Source organism: Ailuropoda melanoleuca, chromosome 14 (genome assembly GCF_002007445.2).
Source record: "Ailuropoda melanoleuca isolate Jingjing chromosome 14, ASM200744v2, whole genome shotgun sequence".
Taxonomy (NCBI): Eukaryota; Metazoa; Chordata; class Mammalia; order Carnivora; family Ursidae; genus Ailuropoda; species Ailuropoda melanoleuca.
This window is the reverse complement of record NC_048231.1, coordinates 47,018,470-47,033,086: the sequence shown is the minus strand read 5'-3', so window position 1 is coordinate 47,033,086 and position 14,617 is coordinate 47,018,470. Positions and strand designations below refer to the sequence as shown.

At 37.7% G+C, this 14,617-nt stretch overlaps 1 protein-coding gene across 1 annotated transcript in view; it reads right to left on the bottom strand.

Moving 5' to 3' along the window:
* Window positions 1-14,617, bottom strand: part of SPIRE1 (spire type actin nucleation factor 1) — a 213,812-nt gene that overhangs the window by 179,213 nt on the left and 19,982 nt on the right. The window contains exon 3 of the mRNA XM_034642187.1: window positions 9,884-9,918. Within this exon, the coding sequence (XP_034498078.1) occupies window positions 9,884-9,918 (35 nt within the window). The remainder of the gene's footprint in view (window positions 1-9,883; window positions 9,919-14,617) is intronic.

The window sequence follows — 14,617 nt, the reverse complement described above, 5'->3', positions numbered from 1 at the left end:
GGGTATTAAGGAGGGCACGTATTACATGGTGCACTGGGTGTTATACGCAAATAATGACTCATGGAACACTACGTCAAAAACTAAGGATATACTGTATGGTGACTAACATAATATAATAAAAAATTATTATAAAAAAAACAGGTTTTGGTGAGGATGTGGGGAAATGAAAACCTCCAAATACTGCTAGTGGGAATGTCAAACAATGGAGTTACTTTGGTAAACAGTTTGGCAGTTCCTCAAAAGCTAAAACATGGAGTTATCAGTTGACCCAACAAGTCTATTCCTAGGTATATATCCAAGAGAAATAAAAACTTATGTCCACACAAAACCTTGTACAGGAACTTTTTTTTTTTTTTTAAATACTTTTTTTTTTTTTTAAAGATTTTATTTCTTTATTCGACAGAGACAGAGACAGCCAGCGAGAGAGGGAACACAAGCAGGGGGAGTGGGAGAGGAAGAAGCAGGCTCACAGTGGAGGAGCCCGACATGGGGCTCGATCCTGTAACGCGGGGATCACGCCCTGAGCCGAAGGCAGACGCTTTAACCGCTATGCCACCCAGGCGCCCCGAAACCTTGTACAGGAACTTTTAAAGGAGCATTACTCATAATGGCCAAAAGGTGCAAGAGACTCAAATGTCCATCAACTAATGAATGGGTACACAAAATATGGCATATCCTTACAGGTGAATATTCAGCAGTAAAAGGAATGAAGTACTGATACGTGCTATTACATGGATGAACCATGAAAACACTGTGCTAAGTTAAAGTTAGTCAGGTACAAAAGACCAAATATTATATAATTCACTTACATAGAATACCCAGAATAGGCTAATCTATAGAGATAGAAAGAAAATTAGTTGTGTTTTGGGGTGGTGGTAGGAGTACTGGGGAATGCTGGATGATAGCTAAAGGTACTGGATTTCTCTCAGAGGTGACAAAAATGTTCTAGAGTTAAGAGTGATGATGGTCACATAATTCTGTGAATATACCAAAAACCAATGAATTGCACACTTTAAATGGCTGACTTGTTTTCTGTGAATTATACCTTGACAAAGCTGTCACAAAAAATTAAGAAAGCACCATCATCAAAAGAAACTGGGGAATTATCACAATACCAGTGAACTACCTTATTTTACTGATAAGGAGTTTCTTTAAACTCTATCTGCCAAATACAGTAAGAATCTCTACTAAATTGAGGGATGATGTCAAGAGACACCGTAGTGAACAGTGGAAGCTCTCTTAATCAGCCTCTCTCTGACTATCTCACACTCCCCAGTCCCTCTAGATCATACTGACAATCTCCACGACTACTACTAGCCATGAGTAGGCAAGCTACTCTTTAGGTCACCAGTGCATTTCTACCCCTACCAGGTAAGCCATATGCTTACCTTAAACATGCTTATGTTTAAATTTTGTCTGTAAGGTTTGTTCCCAAACCCATGCATTCAAAAGCACTTATGTGCTTACAATAACAATTTAATGAAATAATGTAATACACTGATGAAATATGTATATATAAATACTATCCCGAAGAAGAATATAAGCGAACAGCAAATGAAGAATGCACATCAAAAGAAGAATGATCTTAGGAAATTGAAGAAAATTTCATGGATGCCTGGGTGGCTCAGTTGGTTAAGTGTCTGCCTTCTGCTCAGGTTACGATCACGGGGTCCTGGGATCAGGACCCACATCAGGCTCCCTGCTCAGCGGGGAGACGCCTTCTCCCTCAGCCCCTCCTCCCTGCTGTTCTCTCTCTCTCTCACATTCTCGCTCTCTTTCAAATAAATAAAATCTTTAAAAAAAAAAAAGGAAATAGAAGAAAATTTCAGACAGAAATGTTTCTTCTCTTGAAGAGGAAACGGACCTATGTCTAATCTTTAATATGACCTGCAAGACGTAGCACCACCTTGCTCTCCCTACATGTCCTACAACTGTCCCACACATTCTCTTTGCTTCAGACACCCTGGTGTTCTGTCAGTTTCAAAAACAGTTTGAACTCCTAAGAGTTCTCACTGTAATTTCCTTCTGCCTGGAAAGTTCCATCCATGTATCTAAACCCTTTCCCTCAGTCTGGCTAATTCCTTGAAGCCAAGTACCTTTTATGCAAAGATACATGTACCTCTGAGACTAGCACCCAATGGACGCTCAATGAGTGAGTCAATTTTGTTATGTAAATATGGGAAGAAACGTCTAAAAGAATAAACAGCCATTACCACTAGATGGTAGGATATAAAGTGTTTGTTACTTTCTTCCTGGTATCTTTCTGTGATGTACTAATTTTGACAACAAATATGTATCATCTCTTCAAAGGTGAAAGGTACTTTGAAAAAGGTAATTAAAAAATCTAGCCCCTTCCCACCTTGATCCTTCAACACTGTAGTGTCTATGCTGAAAAATACTGATTTATTTTACTAAATATTTAAACTTTTCATTAAGGCATATTGATACAACTCCCTGATAAGGCGAATCATTAAGAAAACTTTCTATTCTATTCTAAGTACATAGAGGTGCTTCAGATACCTGCAGGGTAAACTTTCTGCTCTTTCCAGAATACTATGTTTACTCCCAGATAATTTGGGCTATTCGGAAATCCTTTAGCAGACATACATATATCACTGTTATTGGTCTTCAGATAAAGTAAAAGCTATACAGATGAACAATGGTCAAACCATGTGCCCAGTACTTAAGACATCTGTGACTACAACAGGAAGACATCTTGATAATAAATGTTATGAGAAAGATCAAAAGAGGTCAGAGCGGAGAAAAGGGCAGGGAGAAAGAGAGAGGCAAGGAGGGAGAAATGAATTTTAAATGTAACAAGTAGCTAACATAATGTACCAGTCTCTATCGGATGACACATGTAATCTAAGTGAGATTATTTATTTATCACACCATTAATAACTCACTACCAACCTCTACTAATACTCACACTCAGAAGCAGCAACTCAAAGACAGACACAATTTACTCTGAGGACACATAAACCAATTTCAAATCATTTAAGTTAATGTCAGCCAAAAAGCCATGTAAATTCAGGCATGTTTGGGTTTCTAATCCAAAAGCACGGGAGGCAGAATATGAGCATCCTTCCCATTTCTTCTGGTCTGTTGACCAAGGAGAAAAAGCTGTTACCAGCAGTTAATGGAGACTATTCTTCTAATCCTTTCATAGAACATATATTATTATTTTAACCTCTTGTCATGCAATTCCTTTTATAAAACCTTAAAGTAAGGTTTAAAATCAGAGAAAGCCTTCTGCTTAAAGAGGAGTAACTGTCTTTTGTTTCTGCTTTAAGATTTAATTTAAGATTTAATTAGTTTGGTATCAAATACTAATTTCACAATCATTTAAATAGGCTCATTATGCAGCTAAAATTATGCACAAATGCAAATATTTTCATTAAAATATTACAGCTGACCCTTTAATAACATGGGTTTGAACTGCATGGGCCCACTTCTGTTTTTTCAGTGAAATACAGTACAATACTATAAATGTATTTTCTCTTATGATTTTCTTAATAACATTTTTTTTTTAAAGATTTTATTTATTTATTTGACAGAGATAGAGACAGCCAGCGAGAGAGGGAACACAGCAGGGAGAGGAAGAAGCAGGCTCCCAGTGGAGGAGCCTGATGTGGGGCTTGATCCCATAATGCCGGGATCACGCCCTGAGCCGAAGGCAGACGCTTAACAACTGCGCCACCCAGGTGCCCCCTTAATAACATTTTCTGTAACTTACTTTATTATAACAATATAGTATATAATACACATGACATAAAAAGCTTATGTTATTGGTAAGGCTCTTGGTCAACAGTAGTTAACAGTAGTTAACTTTTTGGGGAGTCAAAAGTTACACATGGATTTTCAACTAACCCCCATGTTGTCCAAGAGTTAACTGTATATACTTCTTCAAGTCACATTTTTGAGTTACTTTTGAAATCAACTAATGGACAGCAAATGTCAATTAAAAGAGGTATTATTCATCCAACTGCCACCGAGTCTGCATGAGCCAGAGGTAAAATCAAAGGTCAGTGGGCTGATTTAGCTAAACACAAAACGGGAATTTTTAAACATTATACTGTGCTAACGCAGAGAACTCCCACATACTACTTTTGGAAGTTTATTTTAGACTGCTCAGGAAACAAAAAAAAATTTCATATAATCCTGTTTGTGTCAAAAACTGTATATAATCAGAACGGAGTAAGTCCAAGACACTAACTCTGACGTATTTTTTGGCTCGTTCTCAAGATCTTTGGGTTCCCCCACAAAGCAGACTAATTCTAGGTCTGGTTCCCCAGGAGCTTCAAATATATAGAACAACTCGAGTCATTCTGAGTAAGTTAAAATCAAACAACTTCACAAATTACTACAGTACAGAACTCTATGTTCATCTAACCAACGGGGGTGGGGGGGCGGGAGGAGGGTTGAAGGTTCAGGGGCTGCAATCAGTCCTTTGCCCAGTTTACACTGAGCAGGAACATAGTCCCTGGCTACACAATACCGGGAACTGTAGTCACAGGTAAGAGATATATATGGAATAAGGAGACACTCAGCCATTTCGCCGCCCCAAACGGGGCACTAAACTAATTTTAAGCATTATGCAGATGCCTTACACTGCAGATAAACAAAGGCTGAATAAAGACAAACAAATGAAAGGTGAAGGGAAGTGGTTCTGCAACATGCTGGCTATACGGCCCTGAGCAAGTTACATAACCTCTCTATACTTAAGCTCTGTTTCTAGAATTTGTTTCTAAGTTTGCTATGAGGATTAAATTAATGTCTATAAAGTATTCAGCATATACTTAGCTCTAAAGTATTTTTTAAAGATGCACGTGGGAATGAAACAGTATTTATATACAGTATATATGAACTCTAGTCCTAAGACGTGAGCATGGATCTTTTAAAGTTTCCGTCAGTAAAGGTTACATTTTTCTGCTATGCTACGATTTTTATAAACTAGCTTTATCAAGATTAAAGTACTGACAATAGTTAATTTAACTTTATGTAATGCTTTAACCAGTCCACTTAAAACAGAGCTCATCTACCAAGGGAAAAGGATTGTTCTAGTTATTTATTTAACCTTTCCTGCTAAAGGGCAAGGGCCTCAATGCTTCATAATTAGTGGTGGTTAATAGAAAACAGGAACGTGATGAAATTTGGAAAGCTAAAAATTTACAACAATGAAAATGTCTCAATTAAAATACTTAAAAATTCAATCCTTTATGTTACAACATTTTTAAGAGCTTGGCAATTTTCTTCAAATATAAAAGTATAACCCACTAAATTATTTAAATAATGGCAGTAGGAAAAACTTGTAAAATGAGGGTAAAAGCTCCCCCAAGTTGTGGACCAGAACTGCCTGCTGGACAGGCAAGTACCCACAGGTACAGGTCAGTCTTAATTTAAGAGTTTATAAATGACCAGGCTGAGCTGTGAGCACTTCTGGAGAGGGAGAAGCAGGGGTAATGCACTGTTTAAATTACAAGCCCTTCTCAAAATGAAAGGACAAAATACAGATCAGTGGTAGACAGGGGCCTGAAGGAGGGAAGGAAGGTGAGGGAGCCACCACCAAGGGGCACTGGCGGAGTCTAGGGAGTGACAGAACTTGATTGTGGAGATGGTTAACACAACTGAATATCTGTTAAAACTGGAAGAACTGTAACTGAAAAAGGTAAATTTTACTGTATGTAAATTATACCTTCAAAAAATGTAAAAGAGATGTAGAAAAAAATTAAATTGCCTACTAAAGTAAACAATTTTGCAATGTCTTTTAAAACAAATTATGTGAAAGATTTCGCTTAATGAGTTCAAATGCTAGAATATACTTTTAATTGAATAAGTTTAAAAAATTTTCCAAACAGGGGCACCTGGGTAGCTCACTCAGTTGAGCATGGGACTCTTGGTTTTGGTTCAGGTCATGATCTTGAGGGTCGTGAGACTGAGTCCCACATGGAACTCTGCTCACCATGGGGTCTGCTTGGGGAGTCTCTCCCTCTGCCCCTCCCCCCTACTCGCACATGCATGCGAGCATGGGCTCTTTATCTCTCTCAAATAAATAAATCTTTAAAAAATTTTTTTTCCAGTGAGAAATAAGGTATAATACTTGATCTTTTAGAAATATTAAGCTATCTTGAGATAAAAGACCACATAAAAGTTGACTGAATGCCTATGTATGGCCTCCTTATTTTCTCTAAACTCATAATTTTGTTTACTTTTTCCGAATATAGGAAAAGTATTCAAAAGAGAATTAAAAGTAAAACTAGAAAATAATTCAAAATATGATTTCTATGTACTATAAAAACTATTAAAATACATAGTTAAACACTTAAAGTTATACGTCTCAATGAGGGAGGGTCCTGAAGGCCCGGAAAGATAAGGGATTTTGCTTTCCCTAGCAGTCACCCTGAGGCTCCTTGAAAAGATAACTTTCTCTATCCCAGAAACCAGACACCTCCCAGCTTAGAATAATAGGCTATATTAACTAAGCCAGGCTTTATGCTAAACTCTCTGCAACCACTTGGGATGCCTGGGTGGCTCAGTCGGTTAAGCGTCTGCCTTCAGCTCAGGTCATGATCCCAGGATCCGGGGATCAAGCCCCACGTCAGGCTCCTTGCTCAGTGGGGAGCCTACTTCTCCCTCTGTCTGCCACTCCCCCTGCTTGTGCTCTCTCTTTCTCTCTCTAACAAATAAAATCTTAAACAAACAAACTCTCTGCAATCCCAACAACCTACCTTTCAGATGAGGAATCTTGAGGCCGAGAAGTGCGGGAGAAGGGTGGAGCCAAAATCCCAGCCTAAGCACAAACACCCACCACACCAGCTCCCAGGGTGGAGGCCTGCACCACAGTATGGAGCAAGCAACATGCTACTCCATCTTCTCCAGGGCCCTTCACAGTCCCACTCATCTACAACTTGCGAGCAGCTCTTCTCTTGGTCTGCATTTAATGCCAGAGCTTGCTGAGCACCTCCTTTCTCAACAGAAGAACAACGGAAGGGCAAAAAAAGGGGCTCAAGCAATCACCTTTCTGATCTAGGATCACCTCACTCTCAGAAACAACCCTACTGTCTTACTGACAGAAAAGACCGGCTTAAATCCTTATTATCAAAGATTCCCTCAACTTCCCACTGTCTTCCTCAGGATTGCGGTTTACTGCACTCAGCCCTCAATTCTGTTTCTCAGGCATAAATACCCATGCTAAACACACCCCAGCCCAACAGCTCTCAGACTTGTGGCTTTAGGACCCTTTTACACTCCAAAAATTACTAAGGAGTCCAAGGAATTTTTTTTGCATGTGAACCATAATCTATCGACATCTCCTGTATTAGAAATTAAAACTGAGAAATTTTTAAATCAAATCATTTAAAAATATTAAATATTAAATATGTTAATATAAGTAACATTTTTATGGGAAAGAAACCTCTATTTTTAAAAACAAAAGCAAAAAAAACGAGAAGAGTGATACTGTTTTACATTTTTGTAAAACTCCTGAAGGTCATGCTTAATAAAAGCCGGCTAGATCTTACATCTGCTTCTGAGGTCTGCTATGACATTTATAGTTACACAGTCATGTAGCCAAGGAAAACACCACTGTACCCTCAAGAGAATGAAAGCAGAAGGGCAGATTATGTCTTAGTATTACTTCAAAAATAGCCTGACCTTGAAAGGGTGTCAGGAACCCCCCCAGAGCCCTCCTACCACACTTGGAGAACCACTGCTCTAGTCAAGCCAGAGGTAGTCCTACGTCTGATTTCAGCAAACCCTCACTCTCTAACTTGGACTCCAACCTCACTCTCTCGCTTCCTTACCACTGCCACTCCCAACCCCTCCGAATGTACCTCTTCCCTAAAAAACAAAACTTTCTACTCAAGCTGTCTCCTCTTTCTCTCAAGTCACTCAACTTCTTGAAAAAGTAGTTCCCATAACGTCTACTGCCCCTCCTTTTTATTATTTTAATTAACAAAGTAATACACAGAGAAGTTCTCATTTAAAACAAAAATCCAAACAATACAGATAAATCACCATCCACAATTTCAGTCTCTAACTACTACTACCCCTAGAAAATACTCCGAGCTGTTAGCTAATCGGATTGAACTTTTTATTTCCTTGTGATTTTCCCTCATCAAATAGTTACTTTAAAAAATCCTGAAAGGAGGGGCGCCTGGATGGCTCAGTTGGTTAAGTGTCTGCCTTCAGTCCAGGCCATGATCCCAGAGTCCTGGGATCGAGCCCTGCATCAGGCTCCCTGCTTGCCCCTCTCCCTCTGCTGCTCCCCCTGCTTGTGCTCTCTCTCTCTCCTGTCAAATAAATAAATAAAATCTTAAAAAAAAAAATCCTGAAAGGAGGTTCTGTTCAGATTCCAATTCTTTTGGTTACCCAAGGTATAGGTCAAAGAATAAGGGCTACTAACTAGGAGATTACGGAGATAAAATGAATGACGTTCCTATACAAAGTGAGTACTAAACGAAATGCTACAACCATACTGATTTTATGGTGATACAACGTAAGACAGAGTAAGAAACTTACTCATTCTAATATACATATATAAAAATGTCCTCAGGGTTTGTACAACATTTTCACATGTATTTATTTGCTCTTTAAAATTTCATAACCCATGAGGTCAACAGGAATTATGAGTAACGTTTTACAGATAAGAAAGCCAAAGTTCTAGGAGAGCAGGAGAAAAAATTACTACTCAAAATTACATAGCCAGAAAAACGCACACCAGAAACCACAGACAGAAGTTATATTTTCTGACTCAAATCAAATCCCACTCCTTTATATTACATTGAACAGTACATCGAAAATTCTCACAATATAGAAATATTAAGTTCTACTTTTAAAAAAATTAAGTTCTTGCCTATTTTTAGAGCTAATTTGGAAAAAAAGTTATCTCTACTTCCAAAGTTGAAAATACAAAAATGAATTGCATAATTTCTGAATGCAAAAGGAACAAAGTATTTTTGCTTCTTTATTATACAATACAATCCCTTAGGAAGCTTGCATTTTATTTAAAATAACAGTTGAAATTTACTAAAATCTACATCAACATGTAAACATATTATATTAGAAAAATAACTTCTTAAATTCTTTATTTAGGCATTGCCATTAACAAAGACCCAAGACTCCTAATGTAAAGATGATGCGACAGTTGCTGAAAAGAACACCAGACACACATAGTTCATGGATGCTCCCCTCATATTTCAGGGCTACTCTTGAAACTCCTGCAAGGAACACAGGAATCATGTGGAAATTCCTTAAAGTTCACAACCAGAAATTTGAACTAAATTATTAAAGAGTACTAAACCTGCTTACACAAATAACAAACTATTTGATGCATTATTAATCTTACTGAAATATTGTTTTCAAGGCCCTATTTTGCTCTAGAGGAGCTCAACATATTTAAATGATTTATTTATTATGACACATTAGACTGGATTATGAAAAAAAACGAACTTAAACTATTTCTTATTAAGGGCTCTGAATCTTAGTATCTCAATTTCATACATAACAACATGGGAAAGTTTTAAAGCCACGATTAAGTGAATCTTTTTAACACACACTAGCATTTTAAAAATATGGGCAAGAGGGGCACATGGCTGGCTCAGTCAGTGGGGCATGCAACTCTTGATCTCAGGGTTGTGAGTTTGAGCCCCACAGTGGGTGTGGAGATAACTTAAAGATAAAATCTTCTAAAAATATATTTATATGGGCAAGATAACCGATTTTTCTTCATATTTTCCTCTTTTTAAATGTAAAAGATAATATACCTGCTTTCAACACATCCTTGTCAGAAGACCAAAAACCCATGAGATATAGTTCAATACTTAAGTTAATCTAAAGAGCTGCAAAGCTACTTTACTAATAAATATTTGAGTATTTCTCTTACCTCTGTTTCTGTACAATGTGAATATCCCAATTTACCTGTAATAAAAACACAAAAAGTTACTTCCAAAGGATTTTAGCTTTTTTTATCACTGATAAAAATATTTGAGCTACCCTGGCATGGCTTCATTATACCTATGAAAATCTATGCAAATAGAAGGTGCTAGAATGACCAATATTCTAGAAGGTCCTGCCTAGAGATTTGTTTAAATAGGCCCATAAGAAAATACTAAGTAGGAAGATGGGAAGAATACACTCAATTGTGATAAGACATAAAACACACACACACATATTTAGTATGCATATATACAAGTTAATGAAAGTCAAATAAAAATATTTTTATTGAAGTCTTACTTTCTTTTAAAATATCCTAAAATACTTTAAAGGTATTTAAAAGGTACCTTTCAAAATACTCTAAAATACCTTCAAAAAATCTTTAAAAGACTCTTGGGCTTTTCTCCAGATATATATTCCAGTTTAAAAGTGCAGTGATCATTTCAATGAAAGCACAAATGTCTCAAACTAATGCTTTCTTTAATATATGATGGTTGTTTTTCTTTGATACATGATTAGACAAAACCACATTAATTTAGTAATTTTTCCAATAGAGGATCACTTAAAGAATAACTATAATGGAACAATATTTGGCTGTACCAACATCAGTATTTTCTCTTCATCACTGAAAAATAGCAAGGAACATGTACAATTATATATTTCTGTCAATTTGGATGAATAAAATATACTTTTTAAACAGAAAAAGAGCTATTTTAAAGATCATTTATTAGCAGTTTTAACAAGAAAAAGTAGGTTACATATTTATATTGGGTAGTAAACAACTTAATTTGCCCAGTTCACACTTCTTAAATATCACCGTCCTCAGTTCAAACATACATTAACCTCTACCTTCTTCCCTCCAACAACACTCTCCTTCCTCCTAACTGCTTCTTCTCTCCAGCCTCTGACTTCCACACCTAGCCCTCGCCCACAGTGGTTGTTCCCGCAGTCTGTGTTTTCTTTAATGCCTAATGAGTATTCGTACACCTTAGAGTTTACGATGATACCACAAAAAAAAATAAACCCACGTTTTTTACGTGCCTCCCAACTCTTAAAATGAAAACATTGAAATCCACAATTTCTAATGACCTAATGTGAAACACTGGCTGAAACTAAGACCAGAAAACATGGGACCATGGGTTCTGTGGATTAAAAATTATATATGGGAAATAAATAATTAAGATTACATGAACATAGAGATAAAATGAGTTTAATATATAAAAATTTTACATACTATGGTTTGATACATAATTATTATTTATACATTTATGTATTATTAAATGAAACTATATATTATAGTTATATATCATATATTTTTATTTATATATATGTGCCTGCTCAGAACGGTAGTGCTTTTGGTAGCTTAATTATCCTATGACTCCTATAGAGAGGGTGATCAGCTTAACCTAGGAAAGCACTGTGAACAGGAGCAGTTCAAAGAAGGGCACAGACTACCTCGCAACAAACATTTACAGTGTCTACTCTGTGGAAGAGAAGGAGGGAAGGAGGAGGCAGGGAGGGACGGAGGGAGGGGAAAATACAGTGTTAAGACAATAATAACAGAGAGTAACCTGAGAGTATATGGATGTCCATCTTCGGTATAATAATTCTCAAGATAAAGAGAACTGCAAAGAAAGTGGTAGGTTTGTTGTTGGTAGTAAAGTTGGTAAAAAAAATTTTGAAATTGTTTTGTATGGGAATCATGAACTGAGAGAGAAAGACCATACAAACCTAACATCCCAACTCTTAAAATGAAAAAATTGGAAGGAGAGGAAGAACCCCGTGGTGATGAACTGCAATTAGGGGTATTATCTAATTTAAAAAAATATATATATATATATGTATGTGTATATTTCCTAGCTCTTCCTCCAAAAGAGGGAGAAGTAATAGCATCCCATTTTGCAAGAGCACACCTAGCCCATTTTCCCTTGAAGGAACCAGTACTCAGGGGACTGGCTGACTCCATGGATGGGACAGATAGAGGTGAGGCCATTTCAGAGAGTGTACTGTGTAAGGCCTAACCCTGAACAGGCGAGGTTATGATTGGGTCCTACCAAGATGTGAAATTACAAGATAAGCCAGAACATCTCTCTGACCAGAAAGTAATGAAGTACTCAAAAGAATAACAGAGTGATGTCAAAATGGCACAAGTCCTATGAAATAAGGTTTTTTCAATGATCTCTATTATAAAACTGAAAATGTTTTCCTATAAAGAGTACCAAAAATTTGTGTGTGTGTGCACCACCGCTTCTGGTTATTCAATTGGATCTGGTGACTAAACCATGCAACTATGGAAATGCGGTTAAGTATGAAGTGCCTGATCACCTGCACTACTCTGCCATCCAAATCCCTGCCCAGACTCTAACCCAGGAATCAGAAAATCCCAATTACATGACAGCAGAGCTTAAATGATCTTGCCCAATCCATTCATTTTACAGATGAGTAATCTAAGCCTGACAAGTCAAATGACTTGCATAAAATAACAGAGCTAAGAGTAGACTCCAAGGTTCCTGACCCTTGTTACAAGCATTGGTGTGGTTGTGTTATCCTGCGCTCCACTCCCACTTGCCCGGACCGGTGGGATTAGGGAAGGGGACCACAGAGCTGCTATCGCAGCTGCCTATCCTTTATAACACTGGTTCTGGAGAAATGGGGAAATGTACTCCTTGATCTAGCAGTTGGAAACTGCCAATATAGCAACCAAGAAATTTTCATTTGACAACTTTTGAGTCCTTCAAAGGTTAACCACCTTTCCAGAGCCAAACCTAAGGAATCCCTCTAAAACCTAGAATCCTATGACTTCACTTTCTACAAGTCAAGTAAACTAAGCCAATGGTAGGCCTAACCAAGGCTTCAGATTATTAAATGCAGTGAATTAGTTCTTTCAATAAGACTAACGACTGTACTGATTTATTGTTAACTAAGAGGCTAGATTAACTATCTGACAATGTAAAATAAAAGGAAATATTTGGAATGATATTTAAACATTATATTTCAAAATAGTCCCGTATTATTAACATACTTACACACTAGGAAGAAGGATGATTTGCACAGCAAACCAAAACTTCAGCTCGGTGTTTCCCAAAAAGAATGGGCATTTTAATAATGCTGGAAGAATCAAGGCTGTGTTTTTTAGGCCCTTCTTTTTAACTCATTCTGAAATACCCGATCTGCTCTTAAGATTTACTGGACAAGTTCCCTCATGTCCTAGGAAATATGAAAACCAGTCTTCCTATAAACTGATATAAAATGGCTTTAAGGCATACCTGGGTCCCTCAGTCAGTTAAGCATCTGCCTTCAGCTCAGGTCACGATCCCAGGGTCCTGGGATTGAGTCCCGCACCAGGCTCCTTGCCTCAGCGGGGAGCCTGCTTCTCCCTCTCCATCTGACTGCCATTCCCTCTGCTTGTGTGCTCACTCTCTCTGACAAATAAATAAAATCTTAAAAAATAAAAAAATAAAATAAACTGGCTTTTAAAAATGAACTATTCCTAATGTAAAATGTCATAAAGAACTCAACTAAGACAACGAAGACATTTTAAATCCTAAACGTTGATAATCAGATACTTTCATTCAAAAGTATGTTCAATGTTACCAGACAGAGCATTTCAATGAACACATCTTGGTAGACCCACTCATAACCTTGGCTGTTCAGGGTTAGGCCTCACACAGCACTCTATCTGAAATGGCCTCACCTCAGTGGACTCACAAAATCTGACGAACCACACAACTATGGTGGAACTTAAGGCAGAGTTTCATGAAAAAACAAGGTGCTTGTGTAGATGACTGCTACTTTAAAATTAAGGTGGTAGACACCTCAGCATATGACCGAATTGTCTGTCACATAGTCACATGTCAATATGACTCAAATTAGCTGAATAAGCAGAAGGCAAACATGCCTGCCAGAAAGACATAGAACCCCTATAATCTTTACAATAAATAAACAGCTCTCAGAATTATTCTCCAATTTTTCCCATGTGAACAAACTGCAGGCAATGACTGGGTCCATCTGACCCTGGGAAAGTATGTCATTTTTTCATGAGCTGAGCATTCAAGAGATACACCCGTCCTGCCAGCTTGCCTCTGCCCCCTCATTCATTCAATAAATATTTGCTGAACACCTACTAAATACTAAAATACTGATGATATAGCAGCAAACAAGCTATGCATAGTTCTTGCTCCCTAGGGCTTACATCTTAGTAAACATAGACCCAAAGAAGCAATCAAATAAAATTAACTATAATTGGTAATAAATGCTATTAAGGACAGAAAAGGGAGAGAGAGAGAGAGACAGTAACAGAAACGATCCAATTTAGAACAGTCAGGCATGATTCCTTGAGACGGCATTTAAACAGAGACCGTGAGATTGGGTAGCAGCTAACTGCAGGGCTGAGGGAAGAACCTGTTCCAGAACCAGGAGGCAGCCTATGGTAAGGCTCTGGAAGTGCTGGGTAGGTTGGTAGCATAAAATGCATTTGGAAAGCCAGGCAGGGGCAGATCACACAGGCCTTTCAGGACAGTGTAAGGAGTTTAGATTTGATGTTTAGTACAACAGGAAGCTACTGGACGTTAATATAAAGAAAGGACATGAGCTGATTCGAGGTGGGTTTCCAGGTTGGTCCTGCTCTGCGGTCAAGGTGAAAACATGGAGGGCAGACAGCCCCACTGTCCTGGATAGCAACAGG